The sequence below is a fragment of the Camponotus floridanus genome, unplaced genomic scaffold (genome assembly GCF_003227725.1).
Source record: "Camponotus floridanus strain SB8 unplaced genomic scaffold, Cflo_v7.5 scaffold4, whole genome shotgun sequence".
Taxonomy (NCBI): Eukaryota; Metazoa; Arthropoda; class Insecta; order Hymenoptera; family Formicidae; genus Camponotus; species Camponotus floridanus.
The window spans coordinates 3833658-3861035 of NW_020229547.1; the positions used below are offsets into that span (position 1 = coordinate 3833658).

The window sequence follows — 27378 nt, forward strand, 5'->3', positions numbered from 1 at the left end:
CATAAAATGTATCTAATAAATATTAAAAATTAAAAATGAATTAAAACTTCAAAAAGTTTTTTAAATTTTATGAAATTAAAAATTTTTATTTTTGTGAAATTAATATTTATTTATATTATTCATATTTATTTATATTTATTTTTGTACATTTCAACATTACAATAAATATTATAATTATAATATCATGAAAACTATGAAATATGGAGGAAAGTTAGTTATTAGTAGTCAGAGAGAAAGAAAATGAATAATAAACGAGGAAAAAGAGAAGAATAGAGGTAAGAAAAAGAAAATGAAGAGAAAATAAAAAAATAAAGAAGCAAGAAAAAAGAAGAAATCAGTAGGTTTAAAGATTAGGAAGATAGTTATTAAAGTGAAATATAAAAGAGAAGAATAAGGATAGATAAAGATGGATTGGTAAAGACATTTTAAAGAAAAGCTATATATAAATGTCAACAAAGATAGAAAGATCTCGGGAAAGTAAAAATAAGCAGAAAGAAATCCTAAAGAGTTTTGATATGAGGAGGGATTTGGAGATAGAGATGGGAAGGAGAATCGAAGGAATGATGAGAATTTTTAAAGAAGAATGATAGAAATGAGAGAAGATTGCAGGAAACTCATGGAAAATATGAAAAGAGAGAAAAAAAAAAGGAGAATAAAAGGGAAAAATAGGGGATGCTGAGAGAATAACAAGATTAGAAATAAAGAAAAAAAGAAAATAAAGAAGAAATAAAGAAAAATCAAGAAAAAAAGAAAAAAAAAGAGAAGAAAGAAGAATTTATTAATAGAAGGATAAATTAAAAAAAAAAAAAAACATTAAGCAAAGAAGAGTTCATAGTGGAGAGGAAAATAAGGGAATAGAATAAAGGGAAATTAGGAATAGAAATAAAACTTGAGAAAGTGTATATGATAAAGGAGGGAGAAAGAAAGAAAGGGATAGTGGTAATGGTAGAAAGGTGAGAAATTAAGAGGCAGATAATGAAGAAGGAAGAATTAGAAAAGAAATATACATACGATTTGACAAAGAAAGAAAGAGAAATGCAAAGAATAATAAAAAAAATAACAAAAAAAGAAAAAAAGAAAAGAAAAGGAGAAAAAGTTGGATATATTAAAATGAGACTGGTCTAAAGATGGTTCAAATGAAATGAAAAGAATGAATGTCTAAGTGAAAAAAAGAAAAGAAGAGGTAAACAATAGGGGAAAGAGAAACATAGGGGAAGGAGAGAGAGAGCAAGAATGTGTTTATAGATCATACTGTTACCACAAATAAAGATAAAGCGGTTTGGGAATATTTAAGTGAATTTGAAGTGATAGGACTGATAGGAAACGTAGATGGAAGAGAGAGAGAGAATGGATAGAATAAAATAAAGGACAAATTACCAAAGAATTACAAGAGTATGATATATTTACAAAGATAGAGACAAAATATTTTTTACATGCTTTTTACAATTGTCATTTCTTTTACAAATATCTTTTTAACAAACAGAATTTATTATTTATTAGATGAAGAACCAGCTATGTCAGTATTATCCGCAGTATGTAGTAAGATATTTTTATTTTGTTTAGTAGCGGTAGCATACAATTTGTCTGACGACATAAGAGACAAATGATTTTCATCAATTGTCATGTTTATAGCTGTTTCTCCCCTTGTCTTTAATGCTGACTTAAAAACACAAATAGCATTAACAGAAGCCGATGAAAATTTATTACGTTTTTTCATTTTTATATTACTTAAAAGAGAAAACATTCTCTCCGAATCGGCATTAGAATTTGGAAGTGATCTAATAATATTTAGAACATTTGTTAAATTTGGATATTTAATGATATTATTGGTGTGTCGTCGTTGTAAAATTTCTTTCCACATATTATCGAAATTTAGTTTAGAAAGCCTTTGTTTTTCTGCTATTGTAAAATCTGATGGTAATGTCATCCATTCTTGCTTTAAAGCATTTTCATCAAAATCATCATTTTTGTCTATAGTTTTAATTACAAAAGAAATATCATTGAATAATGTTTCTCTATTATTATTATTATATAAACTTTCATATTGTCCAAAAACTTGTAACTTTGATAAAAATGTGTCATTTATAGGTAATCTTTTACAAATTTCTTCTGCGGCAGTTATATAAAATGTTAAACAATTTTCTCGAACAGTTGAAACTATGTTTACGTGACCTTTTATCGTTAATTCGTTAAGGTATTCCTCACATTCTGAGCCTAAAATAATCTTATTAATAGCTTTTTGATTTTCTTTTAGAGAGAATATAATATTTGTGGATAATGGTTTTAAATGTTCTTTTTTTAAAAAATTTCGACAGACTTGGAAAAGCAAATTCACAGATTTTGGCTGCAACAAATGAATCCTTGTTTCTAAAGCTTGAAAAAAAACATTAAATGTGTTAAAGAAATTTAAAATGTATTTTAAAAAAAGAAAGTAAGCTTTCATTTCTACATTGTCCATCATAAACGATAGATATTCTCCAGTCTTTGTTTTCTCATTCACAATTACTTCAGTAAGGCGATATTTAATTGTATCCCAAGATTCAAGAAGTTTTTTAATACATAAATAGTGAGAAATCCAATGTGTATCACATAATTTTAATATTTTGCGATTTTTTTCTTGAAAACATTCACAGAATTCATGAAAAATAGCCGAATGTTTTGGGCTGCTATTAAGGTAATTAGCAATCTTTTTTATAAATTCCTCGCAAAATTCGGGTATTTTAGTAGAAGCTTCATGTGCTGCTAATGCGGCGGAATAACAAGGGCAAGAAAAGGTTAATATATGTGGACATATTTCTTCGAATTTATTTTTAAATGATAAATGTTTTTCTGTCATAATAGATGCATTGTCATATGATAGAGCAACAATATTTGAAAACGGTATCTGTAATTTCCACATTTCACATTTAAATGCATAAAACAATTTCTCTGCGCTTGAATCTTTGGAATCAATATTAACTAATTTTAATAATTGTGAATGAATATCTAATGTTTCCGGATCAACATATCGAACAAGAAAAGTTATCCATTTATTATTAGTAGTATCAGACGTTTCGTGAATGAAAATTGAAAATTTTATGTTCTGAATTTTATTAACAATACGATCCGTCTCAACAGGACATAAAACATTTGTAATAATGTTTGTACATTTCGTTCGACCCATGCTCATATTTTTCAACACATTAGGCTCTTTTCCTATATGTTGAAAGAAGTTAAGAATCTCTTTTGCAGTTTGATGTGGGATATTTTTATCGGCAATTAATGCAGCATATCTGATTTCCGCTGATTTTCTACGCTTATCGAACGTTAACGATAAAAGTGTTTCATTAGTTTGCATATTAGAATCTTCATTCGACGGGCTTACTTCAATATAATTTTTTTCGCATTTATCTACATGCGCTTTGGATTTTGCGTGACGATAGATTTGTGATAAACCACCAACGATAGATTTATCGCAAATTGAACAAAAAAATAAACTTGCATCATGTGGCACTTCACGTAACCAAACTTTAAATTGCTCAATATCTAACCATTCTTGTCGAAACACTGCTTTACGTGATTTTTTTGTTGGTAAATCACTATTACAATTAATCTCAGATAATGTCTTTACTTTAATATTATTTTTATGATATGCAGAATCCACATGTCTGGATACATGTGTTGAATTACACGAAAAATTTTTATTGCATATGGTGCAATAATAAAGACTATCATCAGATGATACTTTGCGTATCCAAGATTTGTATCGATCATCACTAAGCCAAGCGTCTGCAAAACTTCGTTTACGTTTTTTGGTCAATTCGTCACACATTTCCATAGCGATTATAAAAATAAAAAGAAAAGAGATAGAGAGTAAAAAAGCTATTAAATTATACACAGCAAAATATGTAAGCGTATGTGTACAGATCACGAATATAAATCAGGATTCCGTAGGTTTGTTCCCACTATTCTGTTATTTCCAGTGTTTAGCGACTCCAAATCTTGTTTAACATATGTATACATTCGTACATATGTGTACGTATATGTGAAAATGCAACTTACTTGCATAAACGTCGTGAATTTTATTCTGCAAGAGCTCAATGACAAGATGGCGACAATCACGAGATACATCAACAAGACCACAAGATGTTTCTGCGAGAAATACGTATTATGAAATAATATGGTGACAAGTGTAAGACAAAAGTAATACTGATATATTTCAAAACTTGTTTTAAAAATAAGGTAAAAAAAGCACCATATTCCGCACCAATTGTAAAAAATTATTGTATATATTATTGTAAAAAACCAAGTTTTATAAAATAGTATTATTTTAATATGTACAAATTAATGTTATTTTTTAATTAATTTTTTAATTTAACAAACTGTTACATTAAAGTCGTCCAAAATAGTTGTCTTAATTGCTTATAAAAATAATGATATAAAAAATTGCACCAAGTTATACTAAAAGTTTATGACATTTTAAATAAAAACATTTCAATTGAAAAGATTATTGTATGATATAATTGTTTTAGTTTGCTACAAAAATTATAATATTAAAAATTAGAAACTTATTTAAAAATTGAAAACTAAAAATTAATAAAAAATAAGAATATAAGAAAAATTTGAATTTAAAAACTTGGCATTGCTAAATTTCAAAATAAATCAGCAGATAATAAATTTAATTTAAAACTATATTTTAATATGAAAATAAATTTAATTTACTTACATTAATAAAACATAATAAAATGTAAAAATTATATTTGTAGAAAATTAAGACAATTTTGTCAACTTTTTTTAATATAAATTTTGTTTAACTAAGATATTGTTTTGTACAAATTAAAATAACACTATGTTGTAAAACAGTTTTTTACAATAATATATACAATTTTTTTTACAATTGGCACATATACATTGTGCATTTTTTCTTTCTTTTAACAAATTTTCATATTACTCTTTTTTTAATATAATATCTTTACACAAATTATTTTAAATATTTTAAATATACAATTTATAAACTATAAACGTTTAAAATATCAATTAAATAAAGAAATATTTAATATTTAAATATATTTCGTAATAAGCAAATGTACAGTTTAAAATTATTTTAATAAATGTATGTAAAGTTTAAAATTATTAAGTTAATATAAATAATGCAGAGTTTATTTTTAAAGAAATGAAGCTATATACTTCCCAGTAAGCAAAATGTCAGCAGAATGGCAGCAGATTGGCAGCAGATTCGATCAGAATCCCACACCATAGCCATTTGTGTCCACATTAAGCTTGTTTTGGTGACAGAGTCTGTAAAACATAATCTGACAACAGATTGTCAACAGAAACCAAGCAGGATCTGCACAATGCAATTTGATGTCAGATTGTCGACAGAAATCAAGCAGAATTTGTATATGCAATCTGATGGCAAATTGACAGCAGAAACTGAACAAGATTTACGCTTACTTATATTAATGTTATATAAATGCAATAAAATTGATGAGATGCAATCTAAGTAAAAGCATTATCAGTGAGTTATCATGTTAAATTACAATTTTCTTCTAATATGATACATAATGTAATATATGTTGTATCGTAGTTAGCAAAGAACTAGTTCAATTTAATTAAATTAATAATAAAGTAAATGATTAAAGTAAATTTAACTTATAAAACTTGAGATATAATTTATTTAGAATTAAATTCAAATAGATAGTAAATAATTTCCCAACTTATCATATTGATTCCAATCAGTTTAATATTATGAATGCTTGTATCAGATATCAAGTGCAACCAACATGAATGCTTGTATCAGATATCAAGCAACCAACAAGGATGAAATGATACACTGTGTCCTCTGTGTCACTTGCTGATCAAAAATGAAAGTGATAAAAATTAAAATTACTATACTTTTTGAACTTTTAATAATTGCGACTTTATATATATTTCTAACAGAAATTAGATTGCAAAAAAGTATATCTTACAGCAGTAAGCAAAGGATCAAATTATGCAAACCCTGTTCCATTTCTGCCATCAATCTGCTATCAGAGATTGTGTGCGCAAATCCTGCTAAGTTTCTATCGGCAATCTGACATCAAATTGCATTGCACAGATCTTGCTCTGTTTCTGCTGCCAATTTGCTATGATAATTCTGTGCCAATCCTGCTCGGTTTCTGCTAGTGTCCTGCTATCAAATATGTCAGCAGATTTTGTAACATTTCTGCTAACATTCTATTATCATTATTTAACAAATTTTGCACACAATCATCAGTCTTTCTACTGACAATAATTTGTAGCAGGCACTTGGCAAATCTGTTAGAACAAATTTGGCTGACTGGGTATAATCATATTTCTTTATGTAAATAAATTTCCTGCAATATTTAAATTAAGTTAATAATTTTGAACTTTATCTTATGTATAATAATGTATATTAAAATTATAAATATATTAAAATTAAACAAATAATATGTTCCATAAATATATATCGAGTGTTTTTCAGCAAATAAGACAAAGGACATAGTGTATCACTTCATTCATTGTTTACATTCAGCAACCAACAAGGATGAAATGATACACTGTGTTCTCTGTGTCACTTGCTGAAAAACGTCAATTTTTTTAATAGATTCTATATAATTCTTATTAGTTTTTAGAATCAAGTCACAAAACTATATGTATTACATGAATTATATATATATATATATATATATATATATATGTACTTGATGATTTGTTAATAAATAAATATTATTTGGATGATGTCTATATAAAAAATAATAATTACCTGTGATTGAACTATCTAGAAATGCTGTCCAGAAGATTAGTGCACAGCCACACTTCTTTTCAAACACAATTTTCCTGCAATATTTACATTAGATTAATAATTTTAAACTCTATCTACATAGTCATGTTAATTAAAATAAAAAACTGTACATACGTGCTTATTGCAAAATATATATTTATATTAAATATTACTTTATACTTTTAATGTAAACAACTTTCTATAGCAGTTAACCTTTACTTGTTCAAAGATACTAAAAAATGTGATTATTCCACCGAAGCAGTATAAAGCCTGGTGCAGACAGGACGCGTCAAGCAGCGAACAGCAACCCAATTAGCGAGACGATATCAGCAGTGGCGTAGAAAATACCGCTTTGCTGATTGGTTGTTGCTCGCTGCTTGACGCGTCCTATCTGCACCAGGCTGAAGGCCTCCGCTACATGATTTTCGAGTATCTACAATTCAGTCGTAGTCGTATCGATAGTCACTTCAGATGGTTATTTCCTTATTTTCACATTATTTTCAATCGCAAAACAGTCGACTGCGACTATAACTGTTTTACAACTGTTTTACAACTGAAATTGACCGCATTCAGCGGACTCAACCGCTAAGCAGCAATCGAACATGATTGGTTTCTATTTTCAGATCCGACCAATCAGCGTCGAATTACATAATCACCAGGTTACATGACTCGCCGCCATGTGGAAGATAGGACAAGCGCTTATGTGACAATTGAAATCTTATTTTTAGCAAAACAAAAAATTTTATTTTTATAAATTATTATAAATCTTAATCTATATAAATTAATGTAAATAATTGTCAAAACATATCATTATGTAAATCTTGTTTGTATATGTACTTAAATGAACAATTAAAAATCTGAACTTTTTACATGTTACATCAAAATTCGATTAAATTATTTATATCTCTATTTTTTTTATTACTAGAAGTTACATACTTGTGATAAAAATAGAAAAAAGTCACTAACATATTTAATTTGAAACTGCCTGTATACATTTATTTTAAATCATTAATATTAATTTCAAAATAAATTTGTAGTCAATTCATCACATCAATAAGTTGAAGACTTTCAGAAAAGTCAAAATTCCTTGAACTCATTTTTTTTTATAGAATGGATTGAGTGGACTCGATATAGCACTTGTTTTCAGAACACTAGCTAATGGTTTCTTGTTTGCATCGAAAGGAATAGCCGGGCTTTTACGAACTTGCTGAAAATATTCTGATGTATGTTGTTCAGTATTTCGAGAAAGACCAAAGACCACTTTTTTCTTCTCCAAGGAATTATTTAAATTAATTTGTTTTTTTGTTTGATTTGATAATTCCTATAATTATGAAATAATTTTACATATAATTTTTATAGTGTATTTCTGTAAAAATATCAAAAAATAAGATAATCAAAAAATAAGATAAAAATATTGATACTTACATCTTTCAATGTTCCTTCATTATTATGTGTAACATTCTTCTCAAATATTGTCTTTTTTAAAACTAAGGATTTCTTATTTTTCGTAGCCTTTCGAAGTAAATTTTTTTTCTTTAAAACTGGTGAGGTGAAAATGTATTGCTCCTTATTAAATGTATGCTTCTCATGAAGCTCCGTTTTCTTCGGTTTACATTTTAAATTATTATCTGTTATAAATGTATCATCCGTCTGACTCAATTTAATTTTCTTAGTTTTATTAAATTTTCTATGGACTTTTGTTTTTAGCTTCCTTTTATCTTCAATTACACGTTTATCATCAAATTTATTATATGTTAAATTACACTTCTCTTTCTTAGATGACACTATGTTTGTATTTCTTTTCCTTCCTTGTTTTTTAGGTGACAGTATATCTGCATCTGCATCCTGTAAATTAGTTTTCATATTTGCAATTGAATCAATTGAATCACTTTTTGAATTAATAGTGTCTCTAATAGAATTCAATTCTAAGTGGTCTCTATTTTTTAGATTATTAGAAGAAGATATACTACTAACAATGGCCTCTTCATTCTTTTTTTTTTGTTTTTTAGTTGGTAGTATATCTGCATCCGTATCTTGTAAATTAATCTTCATATTCGCAGTTGAATCAATGGAGTCACTTTTTGAATCAATAGTGTCTACAATAGAATTCAATTCTAAGTAGTCTCTATTTTTTAGATTATTAGAAGAATATGTACTACTAACAGTGGTCTCTCCATTGTTTCTTTTTTGTTTCTTAATTGGTATTATATCTGCATCTGTATCCTGTAAATTAGCCTTCATATTCGCAGTTGAATTAATGGAATCACTTTTTGAATCAATAGTGTCTATAATAGAATTCAATTCTAACTGGTCTCTATTTTTCAGATGATCAGAAAATGTATTAGCAATAATTTCTCCATTTCTCTTCCTTTTTTGTTTTTTGTTAATATTGTCAGAAAACAACTTTTTCTCAAATTGTATAAGGTGTAATGCAGCCTTTCTTGATTCTTTCTTCGAATCATGTTTTTGCAAATTTAATTTCTTAACTTTCTTTATTCCAAGGGGCATTCTTCCCTCTGATAATTCCCTAAACCTGAAAGTATATTTTTTTACAAAGAAAACATAATTCAGAATACATGTAAAAAAACTTAGTTTTTTTAATAAATAGATTATTAAGATAAAGTAACATAATGTACATACTCTTCAAGAAGTCTTGAAAGTTGTCTTCGTGATTTTGTCTTTGATGATGGATGAAATTGATGTACTGAAAGCATTTTAACAATTTCTGCAGCATTAAAAGGTATTTGTGGTAGTTGTACATCCACTCTACCTGCTCTTGGATCTAAAGGTTTTTCACTTTTATTTTGTATTTCACTTTCCAAAAGATGACCACTTTTAATATCAATATTTTCTTCTGTATCTATCTCAATTTTTTGCATATCATCCACATGTGCACAAGGAAAACCAGCCTATTTAAATATACATATAGAATGTTTCAAATCTACTACATATTTTTCTCTATTATCTTATGATAGATTTTTTGGAATATTTAAAAATAAAAATCATATCAATTATTCATATTGTACAAATATGCAACATATTGTACAAAACAGAAAAAAATCTTTTATTAAAAATATTATTTGTACAAAAACTTTGATAAAACTTTGATATCAATAAAATTGATATTCATAATAATACTTTTAACACTATTAGGTATGTTGTCATGTTAATATGCAAAATATTAACTATATGATTCATAAACTTTAATGGCTTTCACTTTAAAAACTATTGTAACTACTATAAATTTCCAATTGTTAGAATACTCCAAAAAATTAATCGTTATTTTATTAGATTTGAAAAACATGTGCATTAGAAAAATGTTATAATAAATATTAGAATATATTTTTATATTTTTATTACTTACTCTTTGCCATGCTTTAAATTTATCCATATAATCTAAACCTATATCTGATTGATTTATCAAATATCTAAAGATATGTTGCATAATATGTTTCATTTGTCGTTCATCATCAGTTGTCATTAAATATATAATAAATGGTTTAATAAATTCATGAACAACACTTTCTGATATATTTCCATTGCTGACCTATATATTTATATATAAATAATAAAGTTTTATTAAGACTTAGACAAAACAATTAAAAATGGAAAATCTTATCCAAATTTTTGCAATACCTTTGCAAGTTCTTCCAAATATATTTCTGTCATATGTAAATTGAATCCCAAAGTAGTTTTTGGATGTAAAAACAGTTCTAAAAACATTTGTGATAATTCTGTCACCCATTTGATATCCCATGATTTATCTTTACAAGTTACAAATGTTTGACGAAGAATCCTTCTAACTAACTAAAGAAAAAATAGAAATAGATAAATAGGTTATTTGTATATATTTTAAAGTATTATTTTAGATTCATAAAAAAATTAAGAAAAATACCATTAAAAATTTATCTAATCTATATTGATCTATGCCAAACCATTCCATAGCAAGTGTCTTTAAAGCACAGCTGGTATAAAGTAAAATGGTATCTTTTGAATCAAAACAATGTACAAGTTTACTAAGGGATTCAGCTAACTCTTCCTGAATCAACATTTTATCAGACATCCACATACAATAAAACAGACCTTTCCACAAGCTCATAAAGTCTGTTTTTGTAAAAGCTATAAAGAATACAACATACATGTAGCATAATAGAGTACAGTAATAAAATTCAAAATATATAAAATATTGAAATTATTTGTAAGTTATATAACATATTTGATAAATTATTATACAAATATTGACCTACCAAACGAACTTTGCGATCGTACTGTTAACCATTTTTTCAATCTTTTTAACGCTTTATCTCTTATTCTTTTGTCATTATTAGCTAATAGTCGCGCTATTTTAATTTCTTGCACGATGAACAAATTCTTTTTACTTTCACTTTTAGCACTTATGAGTTGCATTTTGTTGTTAATCCTCAACATTGCTGTTACATCTTTTTTTTAACACGTGCGTACGTACCACAGATATCTATACTATAACTAGATCGCCAACTCCCATTGATCTGTACATAAAGCGGCCTTTCAATTGACGCTAAAAAGTAGCGTCAACTATTGATTGAACACAGAAGTAAAGGTGCGGCCTCATTGACGCTAAAAAGTAGCGTCAACCATTGGTTGAACAAGGAGGTAAGTATAGTTGCTTCATTGTTCAACCAATGGTTGACGCTACTTTTCAGCGTCAATGAGGCCGCATCTTAAAGGTGCAATTTCATTGACGCTAAAAAGTAGCGTCAACCATTGGTTGAACAAAGAAGTAAGTAGTTGCTTCTTTGTTCAACCAATTGTTGACGCTACTTTTGAGCGTCAATGAAATTGCACCTTAAAGCGGCCTTTCCATTGACGCTACTTTTTAGCGTCAATAAAATTGCACCTTTAAAGGCTGCGGTCGGGAAGATGCTCTGGATGCTTTGAAACATCATTCTATTTTTGTTCTACATTTCATGAGAATAAAGATAGAATGATGTTCGGAACATTCATAGTGCAGCATCGATATACTGGAAATCCACAAAAAATAGCCGTATATGTGAAAAATATTTTTTAAACGAATTATATTGACAAAATTTAAAAATTACTTATAGATATTATTAGAAAATTAATTTAAATATTTGTAACTAATTTATTTTATATACTCGTCACAAAATATAAAATTTTAACTTATTTTCACTAAAATGATTTATATCTAATTTATAATTTGCGCTAAAACTTTCAGTATTTTGGATTGGTTCTGCCATTATTTGTCAACACTATGTCAACATGACCAATCATGGTTGATTATTTGTGAAATAATCGACTACAGTTGGTCAATTTGCCTACGACTTACGACTTGCGACGTTACGATATGACCAATGTAGATCCGGCTTAAAATCGGCCCTAGAAAACAAACTCTGTTATTGGATATCGACGTCATACATTGGACGCAGTGAATCTTTCATTAGGATTTCTAGTATAAACATAATTTATGGTCCATCAATACATAAGTTGAGTGCGTTCGTGGGTACGTCACAACTGTCATTGTGGTTGCTGTCATTTTGTAAGAAGAATTTATGACCAAAAAATGTTCGGTAAATATAATTTACATTATCTAAATTTATTATCGTAACTCGAAAATGTTTATCACTTGCATTATAGTCAAACGATACAGAGAGATATAATCTATCCTTTTAATTTTTTTCGTTAGGTTGTTGTTGGTGTTGCTCCGCATTACGTCCAAGATATAAGAGGCTTGTTGACAATATCTTTCCAGTTAATCCTCAGGTCAAGATTTTCATATTTTTATTTTCCTTAATTTGTCTTATATATATATTTTTTTTTAACTTAGAAAAAGAATAAGTATAAGATAATATTGAACTACTGCCCTCAACAATAGAGAGATTATTCTTTATTTAAAATAATTAATTCTATTAATATTTGATAATTCTATTTATATTTAGATCTGAGATATTTGCAGTATAAATAAAAAATTACATTTATATATATATATATAATATAAATATAATATATATATATATATATATATATATATATATTATATTTATTATATATATTACATTTAACTATATTAATAGATATCTCTAATTTTCAGGATGGTTTAATTAAAAATAATATGGAAAAACTAACATTTTATTCATTGAGCAGCCCTGAAAAGTTGGATAGGATTGGGGAATACTTATTCCAACGAGCTTCTAGAGATATTTACAGGTACATTTGCAAAATATATAATTTTATTACATGTACTTAATTTGATATATAGTCTAGTATTGTAATGTCTAAGCATCTAAATTATATAATCACTTTATGCAAGAAATGCAAAAATTCTAATAACTCTTACAAATATGACTAGCAGTAACTCAATATAATTATACTAGCTTACTATGTATTTATAATTGAAAAGCATTATACACATACATACATACACACACATATACACACACATATATATATACATATGTATATATATAAGTTCCATTTAAAAAACATAAATTGATCTATATATAATATTAGCACCATTATCTAAGATGAAATTCTAATATTTCATCTTTTTCTCACTTCAAGTCCTATAATTTTGGTTTAAAACATTTTCCACAAAAATGTCTTATTTAAGAGATATTCGAGGTGGCAATTAAAATGAAATCCTGTATATGTATATGTATGTATGTATATGAAACTAGTTGATCAAGTTTGATTTAAGTATTATTTACGTATTAGGAGAAGAAATGGTTTTGTTGTAATTGCTATGGAAGCAATGGATCAGCTTCTAGTGGCATGTCATGCACAAACTTTGAATCTATTTATTGAAAGTTTCTTAAAGATGGTACAGAAATTGTTAGAATCCACAGATCCACAATTACAAATTCTTGCAACACAATCTGTAAGTAATACTAGTAAATTCAAAAATGTCTGTTATTAATTATTCTGCTTATTTAATTAATATATTGATTCTGTTTCACAGTTTGTTAGATTTGCCAACATTGAAGAAGATACACCTTCGTATCATACACGTTATGATTTCTTTGTATCAAAATATTCCGCAATGTGTCATTCTAATAATGATGATTCTATTATACGCAAACAAATAAGACTTGCTGGTATTCAAGGACTACAGGTATAGTGCCATTAAACATATGAAATGTCAGTTTATTTGTATCACAGTGACTTACATATTAAAAGGTATACATCTATGTTATTTCTCTATATATGTTGTTACATAGGGGGTTGTGAGAAAAACTCTGTCTGATGATTTGGTTGAGAATATTTGGGAACCTGTACATATGGACAAAATTGTACCATCATTGCTGTATAATATGCAAAATTCAAGGCAATTAAAAAAAAAAACTTAATATTATAAAATATACACACTAATATACTGACTTAATATTATGAAATATACACTAATATGCTAATAATGAATTTGTCCTTGTAGATATGTTGATAAGGAACATGCAATGCCAGATAGCCCGACTGAAGAACGATCAGATCCACCACAATTTGCAGAAACTTGTATGCGAGAATTGATCGGACGTGCATCGTTTGGTCATATTAGATGTGTTATAAGACCTGTATTAAGGTACAGAAAAAAAAATAATTTTATTTTTAAAGGATTAATGTGTATAAAGGATTAATGAATATACAGTATTGGTCAAAAGAGTATTGCAAATTATTCCCAAAAAATACAAAGTAAATGATTCAATTTTTATTTTTTCTTCTAGCTGTTTTACTTATGTTCATAAAATTATTAAAGCATAAAATAACAATAATAATTTAATATTACAAAATGTTTTTAATATTACAAATTTTGTTTCACATTATAACTTCCCTGTTTTTATAAGTGATGCAATACTTTTAATTCGTACAATATTTCTATTTATAAGATATTAATAAAAGCCAATTATTTACAGACACTTGGATAATCACCAATTATGGGTGCCTAATTATTTTGCAATTCATACTTTTAGAATAATTATGTTTTCTATTCAGGTATATGCAAGAATGACTTATTTAATGAATTATTCATTTAATTGTAATATATAATTAAATATTAACATTAATAAATATTATTTCATATACTTTTCAGTCACAATATTCTTACACTGTAGTAGAAGCTTTAATGACACATCTTGACGATCATTCAAAGTCATCCCCAAAAATTCGCACCAGCATAGCAGATACCTTGTCTAAAATTATATCGATTGCTGCAGGTGAAAGTGTTGGTAAGAATATAAGATGATGAAATTAAATATATTCATTTTCAGCACAAATTTTTAATTCTGCCTATTCCAAAAATTTTATTCCTTCAAATCTTCTTTCCAGATGAAATTTTTCCTATTAACTTGTAGTTTTCTGTAATTGATCTTTACTTTGGCTTCCTTTCCCTTTAATTACATAGTTAGTTATTATTTATATTTACAAATATAAGTGATAATTATCGAACTAGAGATAAATTAGAGATTATTTCAATATTCTTAATCTTTTTTAACAATACATATTTTTTTAGGACCATCTGTATTAGAAATTATAAATTCTTTGTTATCTCATCTTCGGGTAAGTGTAACAAGAAATCAATCATCAAGCAATGATGAGCAATTATACCAAGAAGCCCTCATTAATGCTCTTGGAGAGTTTGCAAATCATCTTCCAGATTACCAGAAAATTGAAATTATGATGTTTATTATGAGCAAAGTTCCATATAGTCAACCAGATCGTATTGTGTCAGTTGGCAAAGGAGACGTATTACTCCAAAGTATACTCTTAAAATCGTTGTTGAAGGTAAAAATAATTTATTACAAAAAATTATAACTAATTAGATTTGTAATCTGCCAGCAGAATCTGTTTACAATTACTTCACATCAGATTAATGGTAAAAACCATTCAGAATCTGTTGTCAGATTACATCAGTGGCCATTAATGAAACATTATATGTATATGTATATGTATATGTATATGTTTATGTATTTGAATAGAATCAAATTAAATTGTAATTTATTAATTTATTAAATTAATAGATCATAGAAGAACAAATATGTTCAAATAAATATTTAAACGTTTTAAATAAAATAGTAACAAAGTAATAAAAATAAAAAAATAAAAATTAATAAAAATAAAAAAGTAAACAATTTCTATCAGCAGAGATTATGCATATTATTGATTTGATTGAAATAAATTTGTTTATATTAAAAAATTATATTAAAAAATTGTTTATGTAAAAATGTAAAATAAATAATTTGTTTACAATAGAATTATAAAGTTACAATCAAATTTGAATTTGTTTCTATTATTTTTTTAGTCTTTTAAGTAAGATAATAAAACAGATATTTTGTTTATTTTGTTTATATATAGGTTGGTACCAAATACCAAACTATTCATTTAAACACGACATTTCCACCTAGTTTTTTGGATCCATTACTAAGAATGTCATTAGCAGCAGATGCTGAAATGAGACTTTTAGTACAAAAAATATTCCATACTTTAATTGATAGACATCGTAATATTATGAAACTTGCTAAACCAACGTAAGTTTATATATATCTTTCATTAAATTTTTATAAATAAATGTTAATATTTATTAACATTTATTAATATCTTATTTTTTTATGGCTTGTATCATTTATGATTCTTTGCGGATAATACATCAACTTTTCTCTTTTTTAGTGTGAATATGGTGGAACTTGGCCTTGTTATTGAGAAAGCATCTAGACCCGATGTAATTTTTATTCGAAAACATGGTCCTGAGATCTATTTAGCATTATATGAATCATTAGAGCTGTCTAGTAATACTGTAGAAAATGTGGAATCTATTTATACTACATTGGCATTACTTGCCATTGAATTAGCTTCTGAAGAAACTATCTTAGAATTATTGAGATTGGTGTTGAGCCTTCAAGATTTAGCATTAACAAGTGGTCAAATTAGTCTTTCATTAAAATTTAACTTACATGCAACAGTTATTAGCTTATTAGTTTTAATATCGTACGTCTGTAATATTACCGTACTTATGGATTATGCAGAAAAGGTGGGTAATTTTTTTTCTAATCATGAATTCATTTATGCATATTTTTATTTAACTTATAATAGATTTGCTAAAGTAAATTGCCCAATTAAATATATTTAAATTTGTTTTAAGGTAGTGGACGCACGTCGAAAAGATAGCCCACATTTATTACCAGACTTACAGTCACAATATGACGCTGCTCTGACATCCAGATTAACACCAGCTGTATTAGTTGATCAAACAGTTGTTAGTGAATGCTTAAAAGGAGTTGGACTTGATAGTGGAAAACTCCAACAAGGCTCGGGTTATAGTAGTAATTCTTTACAACACAGGTGATAAAACTATTAGTAGTAATGTAGTGCGCAATAATTAATTATGAATATTAAATGAAATTAAAAAAGCAGTATATTGTTTTATGTAAAAATGATATAATAAATATTTTCTATTAGGCATTCTTGGGTTGACAGTGCTGGACGGAATTCATTAGCCGATATTAATTCTGGAGGTCAAGAATTGGATAGTGGAGGCTCATCACCTAGTGTGCAAAAGGTTTTAAAATTGAAAAATATTAATATTTACAATTTTCATTAAATTAGCTAATGTATCTAACAATTAATATCATTAAATTATTTACATTTGCTTTTGTTTTTTTTGATCTTCTGAATTATTTCGATTTATACTATTTGTTTTCAATTAATTTTTCACAGAAACTACCTGGAGAAGAACTAACATTTGAAAGCATGAAAAGAATCTTGACAGAAAATAATAATAATTATATAGTAGAAGAAGAAAAACGAATGCAACTTTCTCAGTTTTTCAGAAATGCACCATTCCAAGATTTAGTGTCGAAAACACAACCTAAGGTATAAAATGTATTAATTAAAAATCTTAAAAATATGTTATATCTGTATTATTTATACAATTCTAAAAATTAAGGATATTTATTTTCTCTTTTTCTATTTGCAGCACGATGTTTTACAGAGTAAATTATCAGAAATATTTAATACTTTATCTGTTGAACCACGCAACACAGTTTCTACAACTGGACAACAAACGGATGCTAAACCAAGTCAAACCCCATCTTATGAAATTCATTTTCCTGAATTGTTTGTATATTAAACCATTATTGTATATTAAGCTACTATTTTTGTTGGAAGTTTGTTAGAGCATTAGCTAAATGTTAGTATTGTATTAGAACTTGCACATGTTACAATAAGAGCAATTGCTCATAATCTTTAAAAAAATGACTCGTGTATATAGCAAAAATTAAAATAAACTAATAAATTTGTTTTATGTATAATTAAATACATATTAATATGTATAATTAAATACATATTATATAATTAAATACATATTAATTTATTGATATTAATAAGTTGTATTTGCATATAACAAATTCTTTTTCTCTACACTTGTATTTGTTCTTAACACTTTGATGGACGACTGATACGTTGACATACATCATTATTCATCAAATATTAATTCTGCTGTCGCCACATTGACACTATTTCTTTGTCGCTATCCAGATTGATGTTATACAGATAAAAAAAACCGAGCATAGCTACTGATGAAATTTATTTGTATAATTACCCGACCTACATAGTGTTAATAAGTCATTTTTTATATATGTATATATCACGCAGTACATTAAACTATAATTATTTTTATATCTTACTAATATAGCTATTTAAAAAATAAAAAATTGCCAAATTTTTAAATATTTTAATAATTTTTAAATATTTAATTTATTTTGAATACTTACGCGCTTGCATTTTAAATCATTTTTAATAATTTCTTCTTTTGATTTCTAAGCACTTATTTAATTAAAGTTTAAAGATAATTTTAATAATTCATTTATACGAATTACGAGCTAAAAATTGTAATATTATTTATTTTCCTACAGTGCAATCGGAACAATTAAAGTTTACAGTTTTATATCCTTTTTTAAAATTATATTCCTACATATCAATTTAATGCAGTCAATAAGTAAATATAAAACAATACTACTAATACTAATAATTATTTAATTGAAATTATTTTTTTAGAAAAAAACTAATAAATTACTTTAATATTTTATATATATTCTCCAAATTAAAAATGACAATTCAGCAATGCCAAAAGCTTGTATATATATTTTTATCATATAGCATATATAGAGGAAATTTTATCTCAAATATTTTATAAATATGTATATATTAAAACATGTTATATATGATTACTATATTGAAAAAGTTTTATTTTGTATCTTTTTTTTATATTTATCTTCACATTTATCTAATAATAGTCAGACAATATATATTAAGAAAACTACATATACTTAACATACACCAAAAAATTATTTTTTATTATACTTTATCGTATAAAGATCTGTTACATTAATATAATTATTTCTTTAACATCAAGTTTGTGTACATATTAAAAAAAATTACCGTATATATATATATATATATATATATATATATATATATATATATGTATGTATGTATATATATGTGTGTGTGTGTGTGTGTGTGCGTATACATATTTAAGTAAAAGAAGTATATATAAACGCGATATATATATATATATATTTAGTGGATTTTGAGAAAGGCCTCTTTATTTAGATAGGAACATGATTAATTAATTTTAAATGAGGTGCAGAAATTAAATAGCATCTCTTGGAGAGTTGATAATTAAACTACACACATTAGTATACATTTTTGAAGTTTAAGATTTATGTATTATCAACTTAATAAATAGTATAAATTGTGCAAATTCTATTTCTGTGCATTCTATTTCTATGCAATGGCAAAATAATCTTAATGTGTTTTATATATTACTTTGTAAAAAATACAATGTAGTTTTTAAAATTCGAGTGATTGAATTAAGGTAATGACATAGGATATGCCATGTTCATGCAACGATTACTAACATAATACAATTTGATGCAGATTTTTATTTTTTTTTGTTTGTATTGAAATGCATTTGGTCAGTTTGATACATTCTAAGAGGTATTTCAAGGCTCCACCTTCAGTAACTCCACATCAAAGATGAGAACAGCGTTTGGCGGAATAGTGTGTCTCTGTCAAGGCTAATATAGTTAATAGTATTTGTTTATAAGAAATAAACTATTACATTGAATAATACTATTGCTTATTCTATATATATTATTTTGAATTAAAGGATATACTCCAGGATGGCCTCGGCTGCCGTAAGCATAATCTGGAGAACAAGTTAGTCTAGCTCTTTGTCCAACGCACATTTGCGCAACTCCTTGATCCCATCCTTTGATTACTTCACCCTTTCCAATTTTAAATTTAAATGGCACACCACGGTCTCTGCTGGAATCGAATTTCTTTCCATTGGCAAGGGTACCTGAAAAAAAAAAAAAATATATATATATACATATATGCATACTATATTAATACTGTTATATTTAGAATCTTATAATACATATGCAGAATTATTTATAGAAAAAAAAGATATGTAATATTGTAATTTTTTCCTGTTATATATGAAGTAATAATTTTAAACAAAATTTTTGTATAATTTCACATACATATACACAATTATATTTTATATATTATATTAATCGCATAAACAATATATGTATAAAATTCAGAATATTAATAGTACTAGTATAAAAATAATCACCTGTGTAATGTACAACTACTGTTTGCCCAGTCTTTGGATATGTTTGACCTGTAAATATACAGTAACTCATCAAGAAATAGAATATAAGTAGAATATATGTAAGCTTTTGGAAATTGCAATAACAGCTTAAGTAAAAAGAGAGTGAGAAATTGTTTTGTAATGTAAAATCTATTTTGCCGAATATTGAAACCATGTTTTGTAATGTAAAATCTATTTTGCCGAATATTGAAACCATGTTAATCATAACATGAAATAAATCATGTTTGTTAGCGGCCTTTTAGATTTTAGATGTATAAGACATATTCAAAAGCACAAAAACACTAAAGTTTCCAAGCATCGATCGCGATATGGTGTGTAAAGAGCTGTTTCAAAATGGGAGAGAAAGAGTTCTCCAAAGAGACGAGAATAACGAAATTCAGTGAATCCGTACAAAATGAAACTTATAATTACCATCGCCAGGACTCAGAACTTCAACATCCACGCCCATGACTGCGAATTTTTTTCCACGCGATGAAATTCTCTTTTCAAAGTGGCAAAGTTCGCGCGAGAATTGATCGCGTTTATTCAAACCAATTTATTCGGAACAGAATTCCCATAAAATGACCCAACACTATTTCACAACCCACAGCAGTGATTTCCAGTAATTCCAGATCGTAGGATTTTCAGACGCATGCGTAGTGACGTAGGATAACAATATATATTTTACCGAAATAAATGGGCGCATCCAGAAGCACAACCACTCACCGAGCGGCTACGTAGCAATTGATTGGTTTTTATCTTTGAATTCACCAATCACATTCGATTGCTATTTAGCTTACTTTTCAATGAGTGGTTGTCATCGACTTAAGCCTCCGCTCAATGGCCGCATTCAACGGATTCAACCGTTAAGTAACAATCGAATATGATTGGTTTCTACTTTTAGGTCCGACCAATTAGCGTCGAGTTACATCGGAAAATCTAGGAATGTTGTCCAACTGTTGAGTCCGAATACAGCCAATCAGAAGGCTTATAAGCCACTTTTAGGCCCGGTTCCATAACTCGAGTTAATCCGAGTTTAATACGTTAAACTGGGTCCTGATTGGTCCATTCATTACTTAAACTCGGATTAACTGGATTGTGGAACTGGGTCTTAGGCCGGTATTCATAGTCCGATCTTATATTTGAGATCGTCTTAAGTTCGAGTTTGGAATGCTACGCAATTATTTGATTGGTTGAATGAGGTCTTAAGTCAACCTCGGACTAGACTTAAGACAATCTCAAATATAAGATCGGACTATGAATACCGGCCTTAGGCCGGCCTTAGGACGACGCTTTATACTATGGTGCTGCGCAGAATATGACCATAATATGACGAAAATTCATCCAAGAAGACAGTACACGTGGGCAACATAGGATAATCAGATAGGGCTTATTGGGAGCACAGACTTTTGCATAAACGTATAACAATGAACATAAAGAAATTGATTGCTTCATAAGCATATGTATAAGAAACTCACCCAATTATGCCCATGCAAAAGCCTGTGCTCTCTATATTTTATACACACATAAAATCGAAGACTCATATATAATGAATTAATACAATCTAACAATATATAATTGCCTGCTAACATATTGTCTGATTTTACAATTTTTGTGTATGTATCTTAATTCAAAGAAATTTTACGTTTTTACAAATTTTTAAAAAATTATTCCATTTCCATAACTAAAAAGAGTATTATGGAATGAATTGTAATTTATAATTTTTTTTTATATTGTGTGTAATTAATACTCTATTGTATTATTGTATATTTATTGTTTAGTGTATGCAGTAATGTAATTATTTGAACGTAGTTTTTTCTTATCTATTAATTTCCAGTTATATTTTTCAAATTTGTCATCAAATGGTAATGGATCTGTTGTACAATTATTTCCTTGCATAGGTCCAATGACTAGAATTAAATTGCCTTTGTAGTTTTCTATATAATTACAGAATGCAATATTGTTATTAAAATAGCAAAATAACATAGCGTATCGTTTTGGTACTTGAAAATTTGTTGACTTCTCAACAAAAATAATATTTTTTAAGAATTTCGGTGGAGAATATTTGCTATTCCACCAGCCACTATCTAATTCTATACCCATAACGTCTAATCCTTAAAAATATAAAGAGAAATTAAAAATATTGCTAAAAGAAAATATATATTAATATATTTATTTCAAAAACTTACCTGAATATTTTTGTAATAACCATTCTAGTAATCCACTACCACAACCAATACTTGCAATTGCAAATAAATTATACTTTCGTACAATATTATTCATCCAATACAAATCATCTATATCAGGCAATACCCATGATAATCTCTTGAGATCATTAGTTGTGTAAAATAAAGCAATGATTTCTTTCCATTTTTGAGCATTATATAATATAAAGATATTTTTTTCAATATTGTTGCTGCCACTCACTACTAAATTTATAAGAATAAATATGTATATAAATAATTTATGTATTGTTTATAGATAATAATATAGTTTTCTTCTACTCAGATTTTAAAAAAACAACATATTACTTACATGACATTATAGAAAGCAGGATACAGATACATAAACTATTTATATAAATAGAGAGGATTCAACCATGAACTTGAGTTGTGTAATTTTTCCAATAATAGATTAGCTGTTAGCTGTGCATAGTATAGCTTGATATATATATATAATCATTTTAAATATCCACACCTACATTTATTCATCAAATTCTGTTGCTATAATATGTATATATAAAATAGAAATATAAATCAATTTATATCAAAAATCCTTTATATTTTATCCTGTTTTGTTACATTATAATACTACAGAAATATTCAAGCTACAAATATGTTAATTATAAATTAATACTATTGTAACTCGTGAAAAGATATATTTTATATAATAAAAAGTAATAAGATTTATTTATCTAAATTTATATCCATATTTTTTAGTTGAGATCAATACTTTTTAATGCATAATGTATATCATCTTTTGATACATTTAATAGAATCTTTTGATGTATATTGCTACCTGAATATTCATATATTAACAATCTGTAATCATCTAATCTTGTACAAATATCATGAGTTTGAGTAATATTGGGTGTTTCATAGCCTGAAAAAAAAAATAATTACAAAAATGTAAAATGTTTTATAACATTTTTTTAATTGTATGTATACAAACCATTAAAGGAACATAAAAATTCAAACTGTTTGTAAACATTTATAAAACAAACTTCTTCAACACCAGTTCGTGTAACTTCTGAACATACAGCTTGCAAGAATACTTGCTCAAATTTTGAACAATGTCTTATTGCTTGAACCTTTGGATTTGTTATCATCTCCGACAAAGCTTCGTTTACATCAAGTATAGTTATTGTAGTACCGTTGCGTATTTCTGTAATTTCTGCTGCACGACGACAAATGTCCAAAGCACGGCGAGCATCACCCGATACTGCAGATATTTTACTAATGTACATAAAAAAAATACAAGATATTGTATAAAGATTCTTAAAATATTTAATCATACTTCATCGATGTTATTGTATTAATAATTTTTTACAAATAAAATAATCTATAATATATTTAGTATCAATTAAAAAAATTTTTTTGTAACAAAATATTTAAAAAAGCATCTACTTATATTAATTTTATTTGCATATACATATTTGTAATAGATACAAAGTATATATATACATACATACAACTGAGAAGATAATCATTCTATATAAAAAAATAAATAAAAAAGAATAAAATTGCATCGTAATACTTTATTTACGAGAAATTTAGCTTTAAAAATTAGAGTTAATAAAAAGTTTGAATGCCTGTTAACAATATCTTGTATTAAATATTATTAAATATATTTCATAAATATTAATATATATATAATTCAACTGCTATTTTGATGCACACAACTTTGTCAATAATTTATAATATTATAAATTATTTTAATTATAAATAATATTTTAAATTATTTTAGTGTATGGAAAGAATATTATATGTTTTTATATATTAATTATTGTCAAAATAAATTTATAGATATTATTTATAGGTACATATATTACAAAATTATTAAATTGTAGATATTAAATTGAAAAAAATTTATTTTTAAATTTTAAAGGCAAATTTGTGTTTAAAAAACAAAGCCTCATGTTAAAAAATGTTATTGTACTTCTTTAACTTATTTTTCTATATAAAATCATTATGTTTCTAATCATTAATTGTAAGAGAAGAGAGGATATACCCTACATATATTACTAAAAAATTAGTATAATTTGTCAAATATAATAGTGATAATTGTGATTAAAAACATATTAAAAATATTTTATACAATATTGTACAACGATAACATTAAAAAATATGTGCATATGTACAAATGCAAACACAAATATACAAGATGAATTGTAAAAATATTTCGAAAATTTTGTGAGCATATTCTCCTAGATAAAAAATAAAAATAATTATTCTCCTGAACATTAGACAAAAATTGCTTTGTTCCTGTAATAATGAGCAAAAATTAATTTTAAATATTTCATAAGTATTAAATCAGATTCTTTTATTTTATAATATTATGTCTGCTTTGTACTTTAAATTTATAACAGTATTTATTATAAAACTTCATTCAGGCAATCTTATCAATACAGTGTAGATTGTTCTTTTTTTTAACTGAGTGATTTTAGTATATGTTTGAGACATATTTAACACATGTTTTACCTTTAAATAAAGTAAATTTAACTTGAAATAAAGAAAAAAAAATTAAAAACAAATGACATTAATTTTTGTCCATTTCCAGAAAGTAGTTTTTGCTTGTTCGTAGGAACAACTGTTCTTACTTTTTATCCAAGAATATGCTCTAAGTTTTAAAACATACTAAAAAGTATTAAAAGAATATGCTCTAAATATTAAAACATACTTCAAATTTTAAAACAAACTTATAATTAAAACAAACTTATAATCTTGTATATATGTATATAACTAAAATAAATAAATTAAATAAATAAAAAAATTAAAGATAATGCTTACCGAGCAATTAATTGTAAAGCTTCATTTTTGAAAATATTTATATCTTTAAGTCTAGTCAATACTATCTCTTGCAATTGCTTATGATTGTATGGTTGAAAAGTTACTCGGGTAAGACCTAATCGTGACGTGACTCTACCCATTAAAACTCTTTCTGGAAGATCCATAGTATTTGCAATAGTAATAACTATTAATCGAGCAGAGATTTTAGTAGGCCAATCTAATAAATTATATATCACATCTTGTCGTTTTGTACATAATAAATCAAGCTATAAAATCCAAGAAAAACGATAAAATTAATATAATAGAATAAATAATAAAAACAATATGTATTAAAATTTGTCAATGCAAGTCTAAAAATATAATTAAATAAGAAAAGAAAAAAATTATATACGCAATAAGATATATACATAAATAAAAACTATATAGACTTAATAAGACTATAAAGACTTGATAAGAAATAAAGAAAAAAAATATATACCTCGTCTACAAGTAACAATGTCATTGGTCTCTTAGCATTACTATTGAATTTCTTTTCTAATACATTATATGCTTGTTCCCATGTTAAAACTTTTCCAGATAATTGCTTTAGAATTTGAACATAGGCTTGTCTGGGATCAGATAATTTCATACCATTAATTTCAATAAATTCAAAATAGCTTAATTTACCCTTTTCTACTGATCTTTTTAAACATTTTATAATTTCATTTACAGTAGCAGTTTTACCTGTACCTGGGACACCGCTTATGTAAATACATCTGCAATTAATATTTGTACATAATGTTGTAATCTAAATAAACATAAGCAAACATTGAACACGATATTTATTAAAATAATAAACTTACCCTCCACTATTATCCATTAATTTGCTTTCTAAAAATGTATAAATATCATTGAATTGTTCTTCTCTGCAAGGTAGTGATTTAGGTACTGTACTGATATGTAATCTCATTCTGGCTTCTTGTAATGGTGTAACTGGTTTAGCTACGGCTTTAGTCCTTCTTTTCATAGATGGTGTTAAAGCACTATGCTTTAATGATACACGATGTGATTTTATCTAAGTGTATAAGATATTTTTTAAATCTTTCTATATTATTGATTCAGAAATATTATTTACATCATTGTCTCTTTGTTTAGGTTTTACTAGTAAATTTTTAGTAGCATTGTGTATAGTCTCTATCTTATTAATTTTCATCTTATTTTAATTTTTCTGTATCATTGATTCATATTTATCAGATATAATTATTTTAAAAAATCTTAAATTAAAAAATTATAAATCATTTAAAAAATGATAAAATATTAAAAAATGATTAAAATAAAGCTTAAATGATGACATAATATAAAAGAAAAAAATCAATCAGAGTCTGAACACAAACAATATATGTAATGTGAAAAAAATTTACTATTTGACATACATAAAATTGTAATGATACCAAATGTTTTGATTCATTTCGGATTCTTTTTAACAGAGAAAAAAATAATAATTTAATCAATAAACAATCATATAATTTGTTCAATAATGAATGTTATATGTTCATGAATGTTATTTGTTCAATAATGAATGTTATATGTGTATATGTTCACAAATGAAACATACATGCTAGGATATATGCAATACTAACCTCCATATTTATTAATCTTTAGCAATTTCAGCACTAAAAATTTTTGAAGGATGCAATGTGTAATAGAGTTTGCTTTTTTTCTATTCCTTTTTTGTCTGAGCAATCGTTTTAATAATATTCGTTAACATGTATTTCAAATAAATTTCGAATTAAATTGAATGATCCATAAACGATATAAGAAATTAGATAGCAAGTCAAGGTGCCAATTCATGGATGCGTTTTGTTTCATGCATGAAACGCATGAGCCATGAGTGTCCAGTGCAGAAGATGAAGTGCAGAGTCCGTTCCGTTTTTTTCATGTATGGTAATTTAAGCCTCAAGCCTTAAGATATTGACCAATCACAG

At 26.3% G+C, this 27378-nt stretch overlaps 6 protein-coding genes across 8 annotated transcripts; 1 reads left to right on the forward strand and 5 right to left on the reverse strand.

The window, feature by feature from the left end:
• Positions 1-1373: 1373 nt before the first annotated feature.
• On the reverse strand, positions 1374-7442 carry LOC105259571. Its single transcript, XM_025411494.1, has 5 exons — positions 7428-7442; positions 7072-7196; positions 6746-6819; positions 4042-4131; positions 1374-2373 (listed from the first exon to the last, which is right to left on the reverse strand). The coding sequence occupies exons 1-5, from the start codon at positions 7440-7442 to the stop codon at positions 1490-1492; spliced, it is 1188 nt and encodes a 395-aa protein (XP_025267279.1). The 3' UTR covers positions 1374-1489.
• Positions 7443-7750: 308 nt separating this feature from the next.
• LOC105259570 (ribosomal RNA processing protein 1 homolog) lies at positions 7751-11281 on the reverse strand. Of its 3 annotated transcripts, none has more exons than XM_025411512.1 (8): positions 11011-11281; positions 10659-10882; positions 10400-10570; positions 10128-10310; positions 9404-9672; positions 8927-9296; positions 8189-8608; positions 7751-8084 (listed from the first exon to the last, which is right to left on the reverse strand). In XM_025411512.1, the coding sequence occupies exons 1-8, from the start codon at positions 11189-11191 to the stop codon at positions 7857-7859; spliced, it is 2046 nt and encodes a 681-aa protein (XP_025267297.1). In that variant the 5' UTR covers positions 11192-11281; the 3' UTR covers positions 7751-7856. The 3 variants fall into 3 exon arrangements, with proteins under 3 accessions (XP_025267297.1, XP_011269885.2, XP_011269884.2); XM_011271583.3 differs by having other exon boundaries at positions 8738-9296; positions 11011-11280; XM_011271582.3 differs by having other exon boundaries at positions 8189-9296; positions 11011-11280.
• A 943-nt stretch (positions 11282-12224) lies between these two features.
• LOC105259569 (protein EFR3 homolog cmp44E) lies at positions 12225-18020 on the forward strand. The gene is made up of 16 exons (XM_011271581.3): positions 12225-12330; positions 12447-12523; positions 12852-12967; positions 13475-13637; positions 13719-13871; positions 13978-14084; positions 14190-14333; positions 14665-14743; positions 14841-14976; positions 15261-15532; positions 16103-16275; positions 16415-16775; positions 16887-17086; positions 17204-17303; positions 17462-17617; positions 17721-18020. Exons 1-16 carry the CDS (start codon positions 12324-12326, stop codon positions 17871-17873), a joined length of 2397 nt encoding a protein of 798 aa, XP_011269883.1. The 5' UTR covers positions 12225-12323; the 3' UTR covers positions 17874-18020.
• A 1649-nt stretch (positions 18021-19669) lies between these two features.
• On the reverse strand, positions 19670-21050 carry LOC105259568 (12 kDa FK506-binding protein). The gene is made up of 4 exons (XM_011271579.3): positions 20838-21050; positions 20388-20435; positions 19922-20108; positions 19670-19807 (listed from the first exon to the last, which is right to left on the reverse strand). The coding sequence occupies exons 1-4, from the start codon at positions 20872-20874 to the stop codon at positions 19750-19752; spliced, it is 330 nt and encodes a 109-aa protein (XP_011269881.1). The 5' UTR covers positions 20875-21050; the 3' UTR covers positions 19670-19749.
• A 1110-nt stretch (positions 21051-22160) lies between these two features.
• On the reverse strand, positions 22161-23122 carry LOC105259594. The gene is made up of 3 exons (XM_011271626.3): positions 22941-23122; positions 22595-22834; positions 22161-22519 (listed from the first exon to the last, which is right to left on the reverse strand). Exons 1-3 carry the CDS (start codon positions 22945-22947, stop codon positions 22176-22178), a joined length of 591 nt encoding a protein of 196 aa, XP_011269928.1. The 5' UTR covers positions 22948-23122; the 3' UTR covers positions 22161-22175.
• A 206-nt stretch (positions 23123-23328) lies between these two features.
• Positions 23329-27210, reverse strand: LOC105259567 (origin recognition complex subunit 1). Its single transcript, XM_025411552.1, has 6 exons — positions 27034-27210; positions 26257-26468; positions 25893-26169; positions 25415-25680; positions 23577-23860; positions 23329-23507 (listed from the first exon to the last, which is right to left on the reverse strand). The coding sequence occupies exons 1-6, from the start codon at positions 27037-27039 to the stop codon at positions 23341-23343; spliced, it is 1212 nt and encodes a 403-aa protein (XP_025267337.1). The 5' UTR covers positions 27040-27210; the 3' UTR covers positions 23329-23340.
• Positions 27211-27378: the final 168 nt, after the last annotated feature.

What these genes read in the sequence shown, in the direction of transcription:
- LOC105259568 (XM_011271579.3), bottom strand. Translation starts at nt 20,874, where the DNA reads ATGGGCGTGGATGTTGAAGTTCTGAGTCCTGGCGATG. An exon ending in AGTAGTTGTACATTACACAG is followed by an intron (nt 20,109 to 20,387) that starts GTGATTATTTTT and finishes TTTTTTTTTCAG; the next exon opens with GTACCCTTGCCAATGGAAAG. An exon ending in AGCCGAGGCCATCCTGGAGT is followed by an intron (nt 19,808 to 19,921) that starts ATATCCTTTAAT and finishes ACAGAGACACAC; the next exon opens with TATTCCGCCAAACGCTGTTC.
- LOC105259569 (XM_011271581.3), top strand. An exon ending in TAATTATGTTTTCTATTCAG is followed by an intron (nt 14,744 to 14,840) that starts GTATATGCAAGA and finishes TATACTTTTCAG; the next exon opens with TCACAATATTCTTACACTGT. An exon ending in CATCACCTAGTGTGCAAAAG is followed by an intron (nt 17,304 to 17,461) that starts GTTTTAAAATTG and finishes AATTTTTCACAG; the next exon opens with AAACTACCTGGAGAAGAACT.
- LOC105259570 (XM_011271582.3), bottom strand. Translation starts at nt 11,191, where the DNA reads ATGTTGAGGATTAACAACAAAATGCAACTCATAAGTGCTAAAAGTGAA. An exon ending in ACGATCGCAAAGTTCGTTTG is followed by an intron (nt 10,883 to 11,010) that starts GTAGGTCAATAT and finishes TATTCTTTATAG; the next exon opens with CTTTTACAAAAACAGACTTT. An exon ending in CTTTCAAGACTTCTTGAAGA is followed by an intron (nt 9,297 to 9,403) that starts GTATGTACATTA and finishes ATATACTTTCAG; the next exon opens with GTTTAGGGAATTATCAGAGG.
- LOC105259571 (XM_025411494.1), bottom strand. An exon ending in GATATCGTCTCGCTAATTGG is followed by an intron (nt 6,820 to 7,071) that starts GTTGCTGTTCGC and finishes TAAATATTGCAG; the next exon opens with GAAAATTGTGTTTGAAAAGA. An exon ending in AATTCACGACGTTTATGCAA is followed by an intron (nt 2,374 to 4,041) that starts GTAAGTTGCATT and finishes TTTTTTTTCAAG; the next exon opens with CTTTAGAAACAAGGATTCAT.
- LOC105259594 (XM_011271626.3), bottom strand. An exon ending in GTTATTACAAAAATATTCAG is followed by an intron (nt 22,520 to 22,594) that starts GTAAGTTTTTGA and finishes TATATTTTTAAG; the next exon opens with GATTAGACGTTATGGGTATA.
- LOC105259567 (XM_025411552.1), bottom strand. An exon ending in TTAATGGATAATAGTGGAGG is followed by an intron (nt 26,170 to 26,256) that starts GTAAGTTTATTA and finishes TATTAATTGCAG; the next exon opens with ATGTATTTACATAAGCGGTG. An exon ending in GCTTTACAATTAATTGCTCG is followed by an intron (nt 23,861 to 25,414) that starts GTAAGCATTATC and finishes TATGTACATTAG; the next exon opens with TAAAATATCTGCAGTATCGG.